This window comes from Eubalaena glacialis, chromosome 6, assembly GCF_028564815.1.
Source record: "Eubalaena glacialis isolate mEubGla1 chromosome 6, mEubGla1.1.hap2.+ XY, whole genome shotgun sequence".
Lineage (NCBI taxonomy): Eukaryota > Metazoa > Chordata > Mammalia > Artiodactyla > Balaenidae > Eubalaena > Eubalaena glacialis.
The window spans coordinates 1,134,152-1,152,843 of NC_083721.1; the positions used below are offsets into that span (position 1 = coordinate 1,134,152).

Below are 18,692 nucleotides of genomic sequence, written 5' to 3' on the forward strand. Positions count from 1 at the left end.
TCGAGGCCAGCCCCCCAGCTGGGACGGAGGACACAAGGCCATGTCCTCAGAGGCACGCACCTCGGTCCACAGGGTGCAGCCAACACCCCTGCTGCTCTCGGGGCACCTGCAGGCTCCTCGGGGTCTGGGGGGAACGAAAGCCACCAGCTGCCCCCGCTGCCCTTCCTCACACAGTCACTGGGCCTGACCTGGGCAGGGCCCTAAGAGGCTGAGGGCTTTGGAAAGACGCAGACAAAGACAAGCGGCTTAAGAACACTCGCTGTCATTTATGCCGGGCAGGGCGCCTGCAGAAAGGCGGGAAAATCAAGGGGACTCGCGCTCAGCCCCTCCCGATTCTCGTCCAGGTTAAAGAGGCGAACAGAACCACAGACGAAGCTTCACGACGTTCAGGCAAGAAGGACGTCGCTGAGTCAGGAGCAGGTGCTTCACCCACGCGGGAGTCGCAGGTGGCTCTGATGTTTGCGTTTCTGCGTCGACGAACAGGAATCCTGAGGCCTGGAGCTGGACGCTCAGGCTCCTCTCTCTCTCTGTCTCTCTCTCTTTCTCTGTCTCTCTCTCTCTAATTTATCAGGGTTTAAAGTCAGACAGAACTAGGTTCATAGCAGCGCACAGCCACGTCCTTCAGGCCCTGGGAGGAGCCCTCCTGGATGATGTGGGGAGCAGGCGTTCCCCAGAGGCCCCCAGTCACCCCACGCCAAGTCCTCAGGCAGGGGCGTTTCCTTCCTGGCACCCCACGTCTGGAGCCCCAGCTCTGCACGCCCCCCGGACCAGGGCCACAGCTGGGGAAGGCAGGGATGCAGGACACACCCAGGGGACCTTCGCCCCTGCAGGAGGCCCCTGGGGGCAGCCGAGCTCCCACACATGCCAACCAGTCCTGTCCGGGCCCCTCAGGGCCGTCAGGCATTAGAGCTCAGGGGGATCCTGACAGCACAAAAATGAGGTTTAGAAAATGAGAAACCACAGGCAGGGACGGGATCACGCGGGATGAAGATCAATAGGCCAACAGTCACACAGTTTAAATTCCTTCCCAAAGTGACAGTAAAACTGAAAGCAGCCAGCTGCAGCCTCTGGCATCTGGGAAGTTTCGGGTTTGTTGCTGTCATTGTTTTAATCAGCACGGGTTCTACCGGGGCCCACCCGACGGCCCAGCCCAGGCCACCACTGGGGGCCGCAGGCCCTGCCCGTGGCCCTCAGGGATGCCCGTGAACTGGGCAGTGTCCCAGGCCTGGGCTGGCGCCAGCCACCTCCTGGAGATCCTGCTGTGACACCAGGGTTTTCAGGGGGCTTTAGAGGGAGGGCCAGTAACCTGAGACCCTCCGGGGGCTGCCCGGGGCAATCTGAACCAGGTCACCAGGCGGGAAGGGGGACAGCCTCGGGCCTCGTCAGACCTGTGGGAGACTGGGGGGTCCGTGAGCGGTGGGCCCCACAGAGGGAGCTGCGGGTGGAGGACGGTGCCCTGCCCTTCCAAAGTGCAGGGCGGAAACCACAGGCATCCAGCCACAACCCCCGTGCCCCCTGAACGGAGGGGCTCGATCCACACCTTGGACCGGGTCCTGGGGGCCGACGTTAGCGATGGGCCCCACCTCTGCCACAGCGTCTTCCTGAGCCCTCTCAACCGGAGCAGCACGAGACACAGGGGGACGTTCTGAAGCGAGAATGGGAGCAGAGTGTCCCTTCCGTCCGGTGACACTCGGCGGGGGACTCCAGGCCAGAGCGGGGCCGGCCCCGGGCGGTCACCATGCCGCGGCGTCCCCTGAACACGCGCCCGGGCCCCGTAGCTGACACACGGCGGAGCTGGGCACCAGGCGTGATGACCGGCAGCCTGCCCACCTCCCCACCCGCTCCAGGGCCTCCCAGCGAGAGGGATCTCGTGTCCACTCCCAGAGTCTGACGGGCCCCCACGGGCAGCACCGAGTGTGCTCAGCCCAGCAACGGCCAGGACCCCGCTGTACAGAGGCGCTCAGAGGGTGGGGGCGTGCCCTTCAGCTGCCGGGTGAATCGACATCCCCTCCCCGTAAGGTGCTGGCTGTGCTACCGCGGGTGTCACGTCGGGCGCTCAGGCAAGGAGGTGGCCCACCAGGGTCCTCGGGCGGCAGACTCTCTCCCGACCCCATGGCACCAGCGCCGGGCCCTCAGGGCTGCCCCACCAGGGTGGCAGGGGCAGCCCAGCTCCCCCAGGCCCAGTGCAGTTTGTCTGGCGGTTCCGGCCAGAAGGCCGCTGAACGGCTGGCTGGACGTGGGCTCCCCAGGCACTCAGACCCCGGCGGGGAGGGGCGCCTCCTCCGTCCACCCTCTCAAGCCTCACGCGCGTTCTCCACCTTAGACTCCAAATCAGACGCGCGGCAAGAACGTCTGGGTTGGGGACGCTGGGCGCACCTGGCCGCTGCCCGCAGGGACGGCACTGCAGAGCCTGGTCCTCAGCCGGCTCCTAGGAGCTGGCTCAACCTGGGGACCACGGGGCCGGAGGGAAGGTGCCACCGCAGCTGCCGACCATACATCTGGGATGAGAAGGAAGTCATTCTTCCAAAAACGGGGAGGGGCTCAGGGGGGCCTGAGCATTCATGCTGAGGAGCTCGGCGCTGACTGGGTCCCACAGCAGGGCCGGGACAAGGTGCCCACACGGCAGTGAGGGCTGCCCCAGGCTGCCCCTGGGAGACCAGGACTCAGAGAAGGCGACCGACGGTCTCCCAGCGAGGCAGGGTGCCCAGGCCGGTCTGCGGCCTTGGCCTCCCGTGCTCCGTCCCGCCTGGGGACACCCAGGACAGACAGAAGCTCTCGAAGGCGCCCACCCCCAGCAAGACTTCATCGTCAGACCCCGAGGCTCAGTGACCCCATCTCCCAGCTCGATTTGCCCTGAGAACGAGGAAGAGGTAGCAGTGATGGCTGGCCACAAGTCAGGGCCCCTAAAATCTCTCGAACCTCCTAGAAACTGCCCTCCAGGCTGGAGGGGTCTCCCCCACAGACCCCCATCTCCCTGTGGGGACGGCGGCCCTTTGGCCAGGGAGAGCCCGTGAGCCTCACGACCCTGAGACAGCCATCCAAGCTCCTCCCGGCGCTGCGTGGCCTCCTGCAGCAGGACCCACTCGTCTGCTCCGTGTCTGCTGACACCCAGCATCCAGCGTGGTGGCCAGCCGGTGAGGGGAGCCAGGCCAGACCGCAGGCTTCAGCGTCTCTCTCCCATTCCTGCAGCTCCACGGCTACCAGCGTCCGCACACCTTCAAAGCCCGCACAGGAGCGGGCAAAACCCCTGGTGACCCGTGGGTGCAGGAACACCTCTGCATCCCCAGTAACTGCGCACCTAAGCCAGGCCCTCGCCCTGCGAAACTGCACCTCCAAGACCTCAGGCAGGGCGGCCACGCGCTCTGGCCAAATTCATGAGCCATCATTCTCTTGAAGCCCTCAAAAGTCCATCCATGCATCTGGGAAGCATTTACGAGCCCCAGCTGTGCGCCAGGCATGACGTTAGGTGCTGGGGGCCTCGGGTCCCCGCCCTGGGGGAGGATGGCAGCCAGACACCGATGCCCAGGGCACTGGGTAGGGGAAAGGTCAGCGGCCGCAGTGGAGGTGCAGGTGTCGGGTCCAGGGGGTAGATGAGGTCCACCAGGCAGGGAAGGGGTAGAAGGAGAAGCAGGTAGAAACTCAAAGGAGGGTGTCAAACAGGAGGGTGTCCCGTGGGGGTGGCCGTCCCAGTGCCCCTTGGGCCACGACCCACCATCTCCTTCCCAGGCCACAGAGAGGCTGGCATGGAGTGGGGAGCAGGGGGCCCGGAGGGGTCTGTAGCCGCTTCCCTCCAGGTGGACGCAGGGCTGGGGAGAGGGGGCCGGGCCGGACGAGTGGCCAGCCAAGGAACCCCTGCCCGGGCTCCGCAGGACGAGGGGCAGGATGGCGGCGGGGCAGCTCAGGAGGAAGCTGCGTGTGGGCGTGGGGATTGGGGGCGGCGAGCCCGCAAGGAGCTGACCTGGGGTGCGGGTCCCACTCGGCTAAACCTCAGGGTGAGCCTGTGAGTGTGTGCTGTCCGGGTGGAAGGAAAGGAGGCGTGGGCCGAGTCGAGTGTGGAGTGGGCTCAGGCCCCCCCCCCACCGTGGGCGTGAGGGTCACAGCCGCCCAGAAGTCCCACAGGCTGGTGACCCAGGGCCCTCGGAGCCGAGGACATTTGCACGGAGCTCTTGCTCCTCCAGTACAAGCAGGTGCCTGGCGGCCGGTGCCCAGAAGATCTTGATGGCCCTTCCAGCCCCAGCGCCCACCGCTCGCTGCCCAGTACCTGGGGCTTCGTGTCAGGAAGGCACCCCCCGCACGTGGCTGAACTTAAAATGACATGAGCCTCGGTCAGCTAGGAGCAAAGACGCCACCTGTCACTCCCCGCCATGTGCCCACCCCTTCCAACCCCGTGGGAGGCACCTGCAGGAATCGCCAGGTGGAAGGGACTGTTACTAATCAAATGAAAGCATAATAAGCCGCATGCGGAGACTCTAGCTTCTCATTGTGAGCGGTTCTGGAATCTGCTAACTGCGAACTAGTCTCACCACCAGGAGCGGAGGGATCTGGTGCCCACAGACGGGAGCTGCACTCAAAGCTCCACCCACGGTCTTGTGGTCGGGAAGGAGGGTGTGCTCGGGACCCTGTACCCCCCACCCCCCTCCCCCCGTCCCGGGCTGTGTCGGGGCCATGTGACAGAGCGGGAGGAGGGAGCGTCCCCTGACCGAGGCCCCAAAAGGACGGTGAGATGGAGGAAGGCCCTGCCGGCCGCGTGGAACTCTGCTCCGAGGTAAAGTAGTCAGGACTCTTCCTCACTCAGCACAGCCTTGCTGCTCTGTACACACTGGACCTCAACCTCCCATTCACCGGGCTCACCTCCTTCTTCCTCCCGTCCGACTACTGCTGACCCTGCGATGGGACCATTGCTACTGCTCAGCCCACCCACTGTCACTCCTGGGGTCAGATGCACAGGTGGTCCTTGAATGTGGGCCACGGGTCTCCTTGCAAGGGGCACTAAGCGCATGGCACAAGACTGTAAATTTCAGTAAGGATGAAACAGGGCTGCAAACACTTCCGGGGACAAAGTCCAGTCTCGCCCAGAGGCCCTCCGTCTGCCCGTCTGTCCTCAAGGAGCCTAGACTGTGCTGAGCGGGACCCACACAGGCACCAGCTAACCTAACACAGAGTAGGCGCCAGCGCAGACGCCGCTGGGGAACCCGTCGGGAGTCGCAGAGAGGGGCCAGCCTGCCAGCTTGGTGAGTGGGGGGCACACTGAGAAGCACAGGCGGGCCATCAGCAGCCCTGCCCTTCCTGGTAAAAGGCAGGAGTGTGCAGCAGGACCACGGAACTCGCCACGCTCAGCTCCCCACGGAGGCCCCTGGGTCCGGAGCCGCAGCTCCTTCTCGCTGGAGTCCTGCAGCGCTAACTCTTGGTAGCCTGAGGGCAGCTGGGTCCAAGTGCCTTCCCTGCCCACACCCACCGCTGGCCCCAGAAGGTTCCGGAGAGTGGGCGGACTGGGAACCCGCTCTCTCAGGGCTACAGGAATGCCATCCCGCCAGCCGTGATCCTGTTGCTGGGATACGAGCGAGGAGGAGCCGCAACCGTGCTGGACTAGCGTCTAGACGGCACGACCTTCTCCAGATATAACTGGACCCAAATCGCACGTCATGAGCTGACAGCACGAATAAAGGAGGAAGCTGTTCGCGGGGCCTCGTGGGGACATTCCTGTGGTGCGAGGGCCATTGCACCTGCTCAGGCCGTGAGCGCCAGCCCAGGGCGGAGCCAGCCGCAGGCTGCGCACAAAGGGGCTTTCATCTGAGGGGCCTCACGTCCTCGATTAGCGATGAGAGAGCGCAGAGGTGGAGGGGATGTGAATCGTGAGAGGGAAACTCCTGTGCTTGGTGCAAAATGAAGTCAGGGCAACCTGCACCTGTGCACCCACCTGGGGCCCAAGCAGGTGTGAGCAGCCACCCCCAACCCCGGAAGCTGGAGCCCCACCCCCATCATGCGCGTCCCCCCACCTCACAGTCAGCCACCGGCCCGGGAACGGCAGAGGCCGCAAGCGGCACCTCGGCCTGGCCTCGGGTGTGACGCAGGCCAGGGTGGAGGTGGTGTGGCTTCACCTGGGCCGATGCAACCACAACTTACAGAGGGACAGCTTTACCTGAGAGCAGGTTACACCGCAGCCTGTGCGGCGTCTTCCCACCCAGGTCCTGGGTGAGCCGGGGCTCACGAAATGGCAGGGTCGGCATGTTGACCGCTAAGAAGGAGCAGAGAGGTGGCGGCGGGCAGGACGCACAGCCCAGACCCCTTGGCACGGGGGCGCGGCCGGGCCAGGGCCCAGAGCCGTGAACCACGGGGAAGAGCAAGGACACCCAAGAATGAGGTCGCAGGGACCCCAGGCCCTGGCACACGGAAGGGCGCGTGGGGGGCATCCAGGGGGGCTGGTTAACAGGCACAGGGAAAGAGAACGGGGCGCCCCGAAGCTCGGGCAGTCACAGCGAGCGACCGTCACCGCTGATAGGACGAAGTCCACTCGGGACACCGCAACACAAGGAAGGGGTCTCCGCGGATCCCACCCCCGTCTCCGTGACCCGGGTCTCCCAGAAGCTCAGGCCCAGGGCTGCCCTTTAAGAAGTGGCTCCCCAAACATGCATGTCCTGAGCCAGGAAAACAGGAGAGACTCCTCAACACTCAAAAAGGCCCTTTAGTAAAAGCACATTAAGGCACGAAGGTTGTTTCTGTAGAAGAGAAAGGCAAAGGTCAAATCAGATGCTTCCACACACCTGAAACTCCGAGTGAGCCGGCGCCCCTGGAAGTGTCGATCCTGGATCGTTCCCAAGGGATGCTCCCATGCAACTGGGGAAACGCAGGGAAAGGAGGATGGGGGGGCGGGGCTGATTTCCAATCCAGTGGGCAGGTGAGGGCTGCGGCTTTAGAATTCAACTCCCCATTGTCTGCTAGCTAGTTAGGATTCAAAACCCAGTACAACCTGCACTGAGACCTGGTGAGCAGGGTCTTCAGCTGGGACTGAACAGACCAGGGTGACCAGCCATGATGGACGACGCTGCCGCCAAAGGCCCTGGATTTCTGAATCCAAGCAGAGACATGTGCCCTGCCCCTCCTCTGTCCCATGACCCTGGGGAGGAGCTGCACAGCCTCCCCACAGAGTCCCCTGAGGAAGTGACCTTTGGGCTGGGCCAGCCCTGGCCGCTCCTGAGATGGCCTACAGAGGGCCTGAGGCGGGGGGCCCGTCCACTTCTGGGAGTCAGGGGACGGGAACAAGAGCAAACTGCACCCAAGGGTCCCGGGCACAGCCCCCAACCCCTCCCGGCTGCCCGCCACCCTGGGCTCCATCTCTGGCCGCCCGGAAGGTACAAAGCCAGGCCTGCGGGAGCCAGGCTGAGCTCTCAGCCACACGCCCTGCCCGGACGTCCCTGCTCTCTCTGAGTGCGTGAGATCTGAGAAAGGTCCCTGTGCCGGAGGAGAGGTGACAACACCCAGTACGTGACGGCAGATGAAGATGTAGCTTGCACGTCAGGAGCCACCTCACAGATGCGCCAGTCTGGCCGTTTTCATAAGTGAAGCAAGTCTGGCCACCAGTTCCCACCGGCCATCGAGTCTCTTGGCACAGATAACTGAAGGTCCACCTCGGATAACTGAAGGTCCACCCAGCACTGGATAACTGAAGGTCCACCTCGGATAACTGCAGGTCCGCCCAGCACCATATAACTGAAGGTCCACCTCGGATAACTGAAGGTCCACCCAGCACCGGATAACTGAAGGTCCACCTCGGATAACTGAAGGTCCACCCAGCACCGGATAACTGAAGGTCCACCTCGGATAACTGAAGGTCCACCCAGCACCGGATAACTGAAGGTCCACCTCGGATAACTGAAGGTCCACCCAGCACCGGATAACTTAAGGTCCACCTCGGATAACTGAAGGCCCACCCGGCATCCGGATAACTGAAGGTCCAGCCAGCACCCAAGATGGTTGGAGGCTGACAAGCAGTGGTCCGTTCCACGAGTACTGAGTACTGTCCACCTGCTCGGCAACTGGTCAGCTTTACTTTATAAACCCTTTCTGCAACACGCCAGGACACTGGGCAGAATTGGCACTTTCTGGGAATGTGCTTTTGTGCCATTTGCCTCATTCTCCAAAAACGGAACAGAGCGGGTTGCTGTCCGACCTTGTGGACGATAACACCTGCCCCTGCCCCTGCCCTGCGAGGGCCCTGCCGGAGAGAGTCCCAGGACAGACCCCACGCACACACAGTCCCCTTGCCCACAGGCCCGTCCAGGCACTCTCGGGCGTCCCGACGTCTGCCCCGGCCCCGCTCACCTGCCCTCTGTCCGCCCACCTCCCTCCCCCGTTCAAGCTTCCATCAGCCAGTCGGAGCTCAGAGCCAGCACGTCGGAGCCCCTGGTGCCACCCGGGGACACGCGGAGGTCATTCTGGGGCCTGAGAATGGGGTCCCGCTGAGCCCTAAGAGGTTCCTAGGATGGGGCCCCTCTAACCTCTCCACAGAGAGTCCCCAGCCCAGGGTGCTGGGTGCGCAGGACGGGGAGTCGACCCTCGGGACTTGGGGGTCAGGAAGGGCACTCAGGGGCCCTGTACAGGGCGTGGGGGTCCCAAGGCCTTCGAACGTATCAGAGGTTTCACACTGTCGAGAGGCAGCACTTTACCAACGAGAGGATTTGCGTCGCCATGACTCCACGCCCGCCGCGGACACAGCCACGCGCTGGACAGCCTCCTGCAGCTGCTGGAGCAAATGACCCCAAAGTCAGGGGCTGGAAACCACACGAGCTGCGCTCTACAGTTCTGGAGGCCAGAGGCCTAAAACCCAGGTGTCGGCACGACTGTGTTCCTTTCCGGAGGCCCCGGGGAGGACCCAGTCCCTCGGTTCCAGCATCTAGAAGCCGCCTGTGTTCCTCGGCTCGTAGCCCCTTCCTGCATCTTCCAATCTCTCCCTCAACCTTTGCTTCCATCGCCACGTCTCCTTGTTCTGACCTGACCCTCTGGCCTCCCCCATCCCTTCTTAGGACCCTAGGATTACATGTAGGCCCACCCGGATAATCCAGGGTAATCTCCGCAGCTCAAGAGCCTAATCCCACCCAAAGTCCTTTTTACCACGTAAAGCAGCGTTCACGGGTCCTGTGGATCAGGATGGGGAGGTCTTTGGGGGCTGACATTCAGCAGACCATATGCCTTGGGAAGAAAAAGTTTAAACGCTGGGAGGTGGGGTTGTCTAGGTTCTTAAATGTGGGGAAGTTAGGTGCTCGGGAGGCCAGCTTGCCGTCCAGGAGTGGGCGGTGGGGTGGGGACGTTTTCCCATCTGGGAAGCAGACCAGCTCGCGGCTGGCTCTCCGGGGGGCCCTGAGGCTTCTGCACCCAGAGGGGCTGTCCACACAGGCCGGGAGTGGAGTCAGCAGGGAGGGCAGCCCAGGCCCGTTTAAGATGTCCCATTTCCCCGACACTGACAGTAAAGACTGTGTTGGAATGGGTGGGTTTTCTTTCTGGTTTCCAAACCTCCGCGGCATTCTTAACTATTGCCACAATATAAGGTTATGAAGGAACAGCAGAGCATCGCAGATTCTCAGTCAGCGCCAGCTGGGCCCGAGTCCCCTGGGGATGGAGGCTCATGTTAGCCAGAACACAGGAAGGTCCTGGCTGCCCCAAGGACACCGGTGACCTGGACCAAGATGGGTCCCCCGGTGCCACAGGGGGACAAGGTCAAGATGTGAGGACCCAAGACAAGCAGAGGTCACTGCCAACACTGCCCGCCGGTGCGGAAGCATGGTAAGCCCGCAACCCTGGGTCAGCCTTGGGACCCAGAGAAGTGAGCAAAGTGACAGCCGGAACCTTGAAGTGGGGCAGGAGGGCCGGGCCCTGCAGGGTCACCTGGGCTCAGAAACGGCCGTCCTCCCCTCCAGGGGCAAGAGGATGAGGAGCAGAGGTGGCTCAGGGCCAGGTGTGGACACGCCCAGGGCGGCAGAAGGAAAGCTGTCTAGTTGAAATAATCATTTATGGTAGAAAAAGCCTCTCCCAGCTCCACCAATGGGCTGGCTGCGCCATCTCCTGAGGGGCCTGCCTTTTAAAGCCCTCAGGCCCCGTGTGAGGGGAAGGAGGGTCTGAGCTGGGCCTGTGGGCGGTGCCTGGCGGCCTGGGGTAGAGCCGCTCGCTGGAGAGGGAGTGGGTCTACCCCAGGTGGGGAGACCCCGAAGGTGAGCATGGAGGGGATCAAGGGTGGCTTCCCTTCGTTCTGGTTGGAAGGCTGGGGTGACAGAGGACAGAAAGGACGCCGTCCTGTCTGCTGTCCTCTGAGCAAGCGCTGCCCGGACGACACCCCATCAGGCTGAGCTCAGATTCCCAGCACAGACGGGGCCTCAATCCGGGAACCCCAGGAAACGGCCTGGCTTGCAGAGAACAAGAGGCTCCGTGGAATCTCAGCGGGAGAGTTTTTCAAAATACAGCAGCCTCGTGACAAGATCCAACAGGCAGAGGCAGGTCTGCGATCCCTGGATCACCCCCATGGGACACGTGGGTGGGCGACACCATGCGGGCACCCGGGCCCAGAACACTTGCAGGACTTCGGAGCTGCGGGCGTGAGTGGGCTGCTTTGTCTAAAACACATGATCGTCTTAGCAGGCGCAGCCCATGGCCAAGTAAGAAGCACAAAAACTGTGTTCCGGTCACGAGGACCCACTTCCTGTTCTTGGTGCTCACCAGGCCCTCCTTCCAGGCCCCGCCCTGACGGGTGGCTTAGGCCATCCCTGATGGTGTTCCCAGAGCCCAAGGAGGAGTTGTCAGGACACATCCCAGGAAGATCCCTGCAGGAATGCCCTATTCAGTCCCACAGAGCCCCACTGCCCTCCCCAATTTACAGACCAGAGGCACAGAGACGGTGAGGAATCTGCCAAAGGTCACACAGTGCTCAGAAGCAAAGCTGGAATTAAAACCTGGAGCCTGGGCTCTCAACCCACATAGCAGATGGTGTCCCATCCACAAACACAAAGTGGTCAGCCAGGTTGCCCGCCAGCTGTAATAGACCACGATTTAGTGACTCCATGCTTGTTTTCTGCAAGGACTAGCCCTAACTCCACGCCCACCAAAGCCAAGTAAAGAAAATAAGAGCCACATGCAGCACGTGGCCCCCCAGCACTCTGCCTGCTGGCGCACACAGTTTTCCTCTCTGAATTCTCCCGACCCCCGCATCACCCCTGCGATGCAGATGAGCCCAGGCCGCTGTCCCTGAGCCGTGATCGTCACGCGTGTCCTACCTCTACAGGAAAAGGCCATAAAAATAAGAGAAAAAAACAACACCCTGCTTTAAGAAATTACACGTTCCCAATTAAAGCCTGCCCACAAACTAGAAAATATGCCAAATATGCCCCCCAGGAGGTGACACCACAGGCAGGCATGACAAGGCGGAAGACAGTGCAGAGATGGAGGATGGATGTCAGAGCAAGGAGAGATGCGAAGGCCAAATAACACTCCAGAACCTGCACCCTCACTGGACGGAAACTCACAAAATAGAGCACAGAAGTGGTATTTCTCCATTTATCAGATTAGCAGGATTTTCAAAGTGACAGTGCCCAGCCCTGGCGGTTTGGGTTGAAAAGCTGCACGGAACTAATATCCATCTGGAGGGATGTCCACCCCCCTCCCGAAGGTCCCAACCACAGCACCCCCGCACTCAGCCCCAGCACTGCCATGGGGCCTCCCCAGATAAGCAGCCCAGACCCCAGAGTGGATGCTCTCGGCCTGCTGGGGAGATAACGGTCTGCCCTGCCCTCGGGGACAGGGACAGACCCCAGGGACACTGCTGTTTACCTTCCTTTTTGGGGCAGGCAGGGCGCAAACAGAGGTGCTCAAAAATGACTCAGAAAAGAGGAAGTCAATGGACCAAGGGGCCAGGTGGCTGGGTTCACCACTCACCACCTCCCAGCCCCGGACCAGCCGGGGCGAAAGGAACGCCTTCCCAAGTTCTCCTCTAATGCGAACCCCGACCTCCGGCCCCAGATGCGTGAGCCCCAGCTTGGAAGAGACCCTGGCTCCATGGGCCAACTGGCTGGTCCAGGGGAGCTCAGGGGCAGGCAGGGCCACCTCAGGGGCTCAGGTCCACCCTGCATCAGGCACTCGGTCAGCCTGCGGAACATTACCTCCTCTTCCCATGGCCCTGCCCTCCTGACTGCAAGGGGAGGGGGAGAATCTTCCCACCTCACACTGTCAAAGCAGCAGCATCCACGTAAATCATGGTTTCCCTTCCAAGATGAAGTCCCCTGGTTGCCTAAATGGAAACGGGGAAGAAAGGTGTCCCTTCGCCCTAGAGGCCATGGGGGCTCTGGATTCAGGCCCCAGCAGAGATGCATTCGGCCTCCAGCTCCCAGCAGCTGGGTCGGTGCTCTTCCCCGGGCCCTCCCCGTTTCCAGGATGAGAGAAGCTTACTTTTTTGCACGGTGGGCACCAAGATGCGGTTCAACCGCTGCTGGGATGTGCCCTCCAGGCACTGCTTTCACATCGGCTCAAGTCTCCCCAAAGCAGAAGGGCGCCTCTCATGCTCACTGAGAAGAGCCTGTGCCAGCAGGTTCTGTGCAAACAGGAGACCCAGCTACCGGAGCCTGGTACCGTCTCCAAGATTCCTGAGCTTGGATGCAAAACAAGGAGGCCTGACCGTGCCTAATTCTGAATCTACTCAAGGAACAGTGCAAAAAGTAGAAACGAGTGCTTCGGACCAAAATTAAATGAATGACTGAATGAATAAAAAAATAAATCAGTAACATGCAATATCTGCAGATGTTCCATCCGGGCTCCACGAAAACCACCAACACCAGTCCATCAAAAGCACGTACATGGTCTCTGCAGTTTCCATTCAGGCCCTGCCACTGTAACCCACCACCAAGCTCTGGTCACACAGGCTCCATCCCCTCGCCCTGCAGCCTCATCCCCGAGCCTTTGGCTCTGGTCTCATGTCCTTTGTGGGGAAACACCCTGTAAAGGTCAACCTTGACCCGTGGCCAGTGCCTGGGCCAGCTGGACCCACCACAGAGTCTCTTGGTCTTGCAGAAACCAGGGGTGGCCGAGAGCCCCACCCATCACCCCAGCTCAGCGCTGGGTGCCCCTGCCCTATGCCACCGGCCTCGTCACGGTGCATCAGCCCGGGAGTGTCCCCGTCTGCCAGCACGGAATTCCAGAAAGGTGTACCGGCCTGTGAACAAGTCCTCCTTCCTGGGCACTCGCTGAAGACAGCCAGGAGGCCGTGCCGGGACTTGTCGCTGCCAGAGGAGCTGGGGTGGGGGTGGGACGCGCCCCTGCAGGCCGGCAGGCGGAGCACAGACACTGCCCTGCGGCCCCCAAGTTCCGTCTGACTCAGCGCATCCGTGCTCTAAAGCTCCTTCTGACAGCCGTTCTCCACGGCCCAGACCCGCCAGCTGAACACGTGACCCCAAGGGCCAGCCCAAGTCACCCAGCCACACCCTGCCGGCACCGGGCAGTGCTGGGGAGCGGGACAGAGAAAGCCCCCTGTCTCCACCAAGCATCCCCGAGGGATGCAGTGGACGCTGCGAGGTCCCGGACATGGGTGGAGATACCACAAGCAGCATCCAACACAAGGCACGTCATACGCGGGTGCTGTGAGGGCTTCACAAGGCAACCACCTGCTGCTCAGGGCACCCAGAACGGGGGGAGGGGCTGTTCCCGCCCCCGGTTAGAGCAGGAAACCAAGGCAGCGCCCACCACCCCGGTGCTCCTCCCAAGACTGGCAGGAGGGCAGGGAGGGGCTCAGAGGCCCACGCCTTCTTGGGAAGGAGCCGGGCCTGGCAGAGAGCTCATCCCAGACCCTAAGCCGTCAGGGATGGGAGGCGCGGGGTCCAGAGAAGCCACCTGACCTGGCAAGGGAGCAGAGCTGTGGGGACCGAGGGCACACTGCAGGCACCTCCCACAACGTTCTCACTGTCCTTCTGGGCCCTGCCGTCAAAATGTATCAAATGTAATCATCTTATGAGCGTGCCAAACATATATTTTAATTTTCCCAATAATTTATCCCTCCCTCCCGCCAACAGCATCAAGTTTCGGGTAGCTTCACATGTCACATCCTGCAATGTCCACCTTCTACCCAGACATCAGACAGCTGGTGCTTGGCCAGCTGTGTTCTGGGGAGAGGGGCCGCCGTTTTGGGGTTCCCTCTCAGATGACAGCTAACCCAGAGCCTCCAAGCCTCCGAGCAAAGAGCTGAGATTAGAGTGTGCCATCTGTGGTCCGACCCTCGCCGGCACGGGGGTGGCCACGCCTCGACCAGGACTGCAGACGGGCATGTGCCGTGGGGCATAGGCCAGCCACTGCAGACAGAGCCGGGCCTGGGGGCTGCTCATCAGCCACGGCTGCAGCAAGACCCGCTTGCCCCTCACCCACCCCTCCACTGACCAGCCCTTCCCCGCAGTGCTCAGGCCATGAGAGAGGGAAGTCCGCTGGCCATCGTGTCAGAAGATGGGTCTTGTCCCATTCCGTCACCCACGGAGCGCCAGGACGTTTTCAACAACCCAGCTGAAGAGAGACCAGGCACTCTGGTGGGGAGAGAGCGAGCGTGTGCACGAATGTGCAAGTGTGTACGTCTGTGTGTGCACATGTGTGTGCGCACTCATTGAGTGCACGCGCAGCTGTGTTTTCAGGGTGAAGCAGGGCGGGTGGGGCAGGCTCTCTAGGCCCCTCGAGCTCTGGACAGCTCAGGAGTCAGTTTTTCTCCTTCTAGGTTTCCTTGCAAGGACCTTCCCCCTCCTCCTTCTTTTAAAGGAAAACAAGAGTGCCTTGAAAAACAAGTTTTGCTGAAATTCAAGACTACCTTAGAGGTCTTATTCCTGAACCCTGAAGACTCCCCATCTGTGCTGCCCCTCCAAACGAGCCTGCCTCGACATAAGTTCCTACCCTCTACTTAGATCACTTACCCAGGTGCCTGTGAACCCCAGGATGACAGGCACCCCCGGACACGGGGACCCACAGGGTCTTGGCCGTGTCCTGTTCAAGCCTAAACCCTGCAGGCCCACCGAGGGAGTTGGGGGGAGGGAGGACCACGGCCATCAGCGGAGACCTGGACCCACTGATGGACCCTAGTGGTGAGAAAGGGTGGGACACGCGGGTCTGGGGGTGGGGGTGTGCGGGGAGCTGACGGAGCCTGAGCCCGAAGTCACATGTGGGGGGGGCCAGAGACAAGACGACTCAAAGCCTAGGGCTCTGGCGTGGCCACTGGCATCCTGCAAATGTCCACAGGGCGAGGTCGTTCTTCCTCAGCCCTGAAGGAATGACCCATGGGCAGATGCCACCTTAGCACATGTGACTCCGGTACTTCCTCCGGGAGAGGGGACCGCAGGTAGCACTGAGCCTCCAGGCTCGTAAGCCCGCCCAGCCAAGGTCCCACCAGGTCTCTGGCTATGGGGGAAAGCACATGATGCCATTCAAGAGCGTCAGAATGACAGCGGCCAAGCTTAAACAAAACAGCAGAAGTTGTTATTTATTTATATTTTTGGTCAAGTACAGCCCAGAGACAGACTCGGGAAAATGCATCATTTGGGGTCAGAAAAAAATGTTCAAATCAGCAAACGGGGCTAAAGTTTTTGACTTCCAAGGGTAATTTTGAAGCGTTTCTAGAACAAATTGAGCCCCTGCTAAGTCAGGCGTTCACATACTTTTGCTCTTCTCCAACAACTAGAGAGGCAATTATTATCCCATTCCAAGGGGACTTGGTCCCAGCAGGGAAAGGAGCCTGTGTGCTCCCAGCACGGGGGAGGGGTGGGCAGCACACAAGCCCTGCTAGGCCTGCTGCCTGCTTTATGCTCCAGGGAACAAAAAGAGCACATTCTGTTAGGCACCTTGCAAGGGAAGGGGCTCCCTTCCTTCTGGGGGACCTAAGACTACGGCAAACCCCCACTGCAGCCACGTGGCGGGACAGAAGATAAAGCACACCATTTCTAGGGCTTCCCTGGTGGCGCAGTGGTTAAGAATCCGCCTGCCAATGCAGGGGACATGGGTTCGAGCCCTGGTGTGGGAACATCCCACGTGCCACGGAGCAACTAAGCCCGTGCGCCACAACTACTGAGCCTGCGCTCTAGAGCCCGCGAGCCACGGCTACTGAGCCCGCATGCGACAACTACTGAAGCCCGCGTGCCTAGAGCCCGTGCTCCACAACAAGAGAAGCCACTGCAGTGAGAAGCCCGTGCACCACAAGGAAGAGTAGCCCCTGCTCGCCACAACTAGAGAAAGCCCACGCACAGCAACAAAGACCCAGCGCAGCCAAAAATAAATAAATTAAAAAAAAAAAAAACACCATTTCTTGAACTGTCACTCCACCACCCACCACCCCCAGAGTCTGCATTAACTTGAACACCTATAGATCTCATCTCACCCAAGCTCCCGAACACAACATTTGATTTTTTCTTCTCTGTGAGGCTCAAAGTCAACACCCTTGACTTCCTCTCCTTGATTACAAAGTTTCATAAGCTGGGGTGTGGATGCTTCAGTGTCTTTCCTTTTCCCGACTAGACATAATTATAAAACAGCCTTCAGGCTTACACATTCCTGCACATGTCTGAGGGGATGGCCCCTGAAGCCACGATGTGGTCCCGGGCAGTCATAAGAACCCCAGGAACCCCGGGGACCACAGAACCCTGTAAGGACAAACACTGCCTAAATGCCCCCCCCCCCGAGTTAACCCAAATACCTGAGGAGTTATCTGCTACACTACGAACAGGTGCTTCCCGCACATCTATTTATGAGGTGGTTGCTTTTTTAAAAGGTCTGTGCTGCCGTTTAACGCGATGACCAAGCCCACTGGAAACAATGAAACAAATTATTATGGCTCTCTCCCCAGAACACCTCCCTCCGGCGACACCCCCCAGCTGCGGCAGCAGGTGTGCGACTGCTGTGCTGACCGCAGTGAGCGGTCACTCTGGCCGCGGGGAGCCGGCGGCCCGGGACGGATGTCAGGGCAGGCAGTCTATTTCCACCTGTGGTAAAGCACCTACGTTCTGCGGGCGGGGGCTCGCCTCGGGTCTGGCACCTCCACCGGCTCCTCCCGGGCCCTTGCGGGGCCGGTTGGGAAGAGGACCTGGGCCGCCGCGTGGTTAGGAATGGGGTCCCAGGAGCTGGGGGCAGAGGAAGTTTCAGCGCGGTCAGAACGGCCTTCCGGACCACAGTTTGCGTCCACGCGGGAGCAGCGGCGGGCGGGCGCCGCCAAACAACGGACCCCTGCGCATTGTTCTCCCGGCGGCTGCTCGGCGCTCGGCCGCATCAAAGGGACCGCGCGCAACCCGACACCGCGGCGGGCGCGGGGGCAGAGGCCTGGCGGCCGGGGCGGCGCACAAAGGCTGGCCCTGGGGAAACCTGGGCAGTTTTGCCTCAACAGGTTGGAAACAACACGGCTGCGCCCCGCACAGCACCGTCCTCCCCGAGACCTGCTGGACTCCGCGCGCGGTTACGCTGGGGCCCAGAGGCGCTGGGAGGCACCAGGCCGGTGACGGCGACACAGGCCCGCGGTCAGGCTTCGGATGCCCGGGCGTCTCCGAGCCACCGTGCGTGTAACGGCCGTCACCACGACCTCGGCTCCGGGACCTCACTGGCCCTCGGCCCGCAGCGTTGTCCGTCGAGCTCACCAACTTCCCCGCAGAGTCGCCGAAGTTTGGTCACGACACGAGGGTCTCAGGACGCAGCTGGCCCGCACCATCCCCAGCCCGGCCCGCTCCCCGAGTCCCGGGCGCGCCCAGGTGGCGCGAACCCCCGCAGTCGAGGAATGAATGGCCCTCGCGGGACGCTCGGGCACACGGCCCCGGCCCGACCCCGTCCACCCTCCGACCGCCCCCCGCGGGCCACCTGCGCGCGTGGGTAGAGCCGGGCCGCCTCCGGGACCGAAGCCGAGATGGGCTGGGGTGAGGACGTCGCCGTCTGGGACCTGCCAGAGACCCGCACGAAGTGCGGCCGGAGGCGGGCGGGCGGGCCAGGTGCGAGCACTCCCGCGTCCCCGCTGGTCTTACCTGGCTCTGCGGACGCCGCGCCGACCCCGAGCAGCAGGACCAGGGGGGCGAGCAAGTCCAGGAGGCGCCGCCGCCGCGGCCGCAGCCGCAGCCAGGGCCACCTGCGGGCACAGGCCACAGGTTAGGGTACCGCGCGCGCCCCCGTCCCCCGCCCGTGAGCCCTCGCTGCCCCCGCCCGTCCCCGGCACCGCGCGGCCCGCACCTCGGCGCCATGCTCGGCGGGCCGGACCGTCTGTGCCGCGGGATGCTGCGCCTCCGCCGCGCTGCGCCGGCTCGGCCGGCCGCGCTCTGACCGCCGCGGGGACCAGGCGGAGGGCGGGCGGGGGCGGAGCTGGTCAGGGGGCAGGACGGGCCAGGGCAGTGGGCGGGAAGGGGGCCGGGCAGGGGGCAGGGCCTGGCGCGGAGTAAACCCTGCGCGGAGCGGGGTGCGGACCCGGAACCCGACCATGGGCCGCTCCCCGGGTCCTAGCACCCCTGCGCTGTAGCCGCAGTGTTTCTCCCCCGACCCCCAGTCCCCAGGCAGCGTGGCTGGCCCGAGCCCCGGCCTCAGGAAGAGCTGCCCCTGTCGCTGCCCAAGGCGGCACCTGGGGTCTCGGGCTGCAAACCGGGGCAAGGTCCAGGGACACGCAGTGTGTCCAGCCCGGTGTCTCTTCGGGAAGGTGACCGTAACCAGGGGATTCGTCCTCAGGCCCTGAG

The 18,692-nt window shown here is 62.2% G+C and overlaps 1 protein-coding gene across 2 annotated transcripts in view; it reads right to left on the bottom strand.

The window, feature by feature from the left end:
• COL18A1 (collagen type XVIII alpha 1 chain) overlaps positions 1-18,440 on the bottom strand; it is a 92,696-nt gene extending 74,256 nt beyond the window's left edge. Inside the window, exons 1-2 of one of the 2 annotated variants that reach the window (XM_061193817.1) lie at positions 18,199-18,440; positions 17,997-18,097 (exon numbers count right to left, since the gene is read on the bottom strand). In XM_061193817.1, the coding sequence (XP_061049800.1) occupies positions 17,997-18,097; positions 18,199-18,209 (112 nt within the window). In that variant the 5' untranslated portion in view covers positions 18,210-18,440. The remainder of the gene's footprint in view (positions 1-17,996; positions 18,098-18,198) is intronic. The other variant, XM_061193816.1, reaches the window with a different exon arrangement.
• Positions 18,441-18,692: the final 252 nt, after the last annotated feature.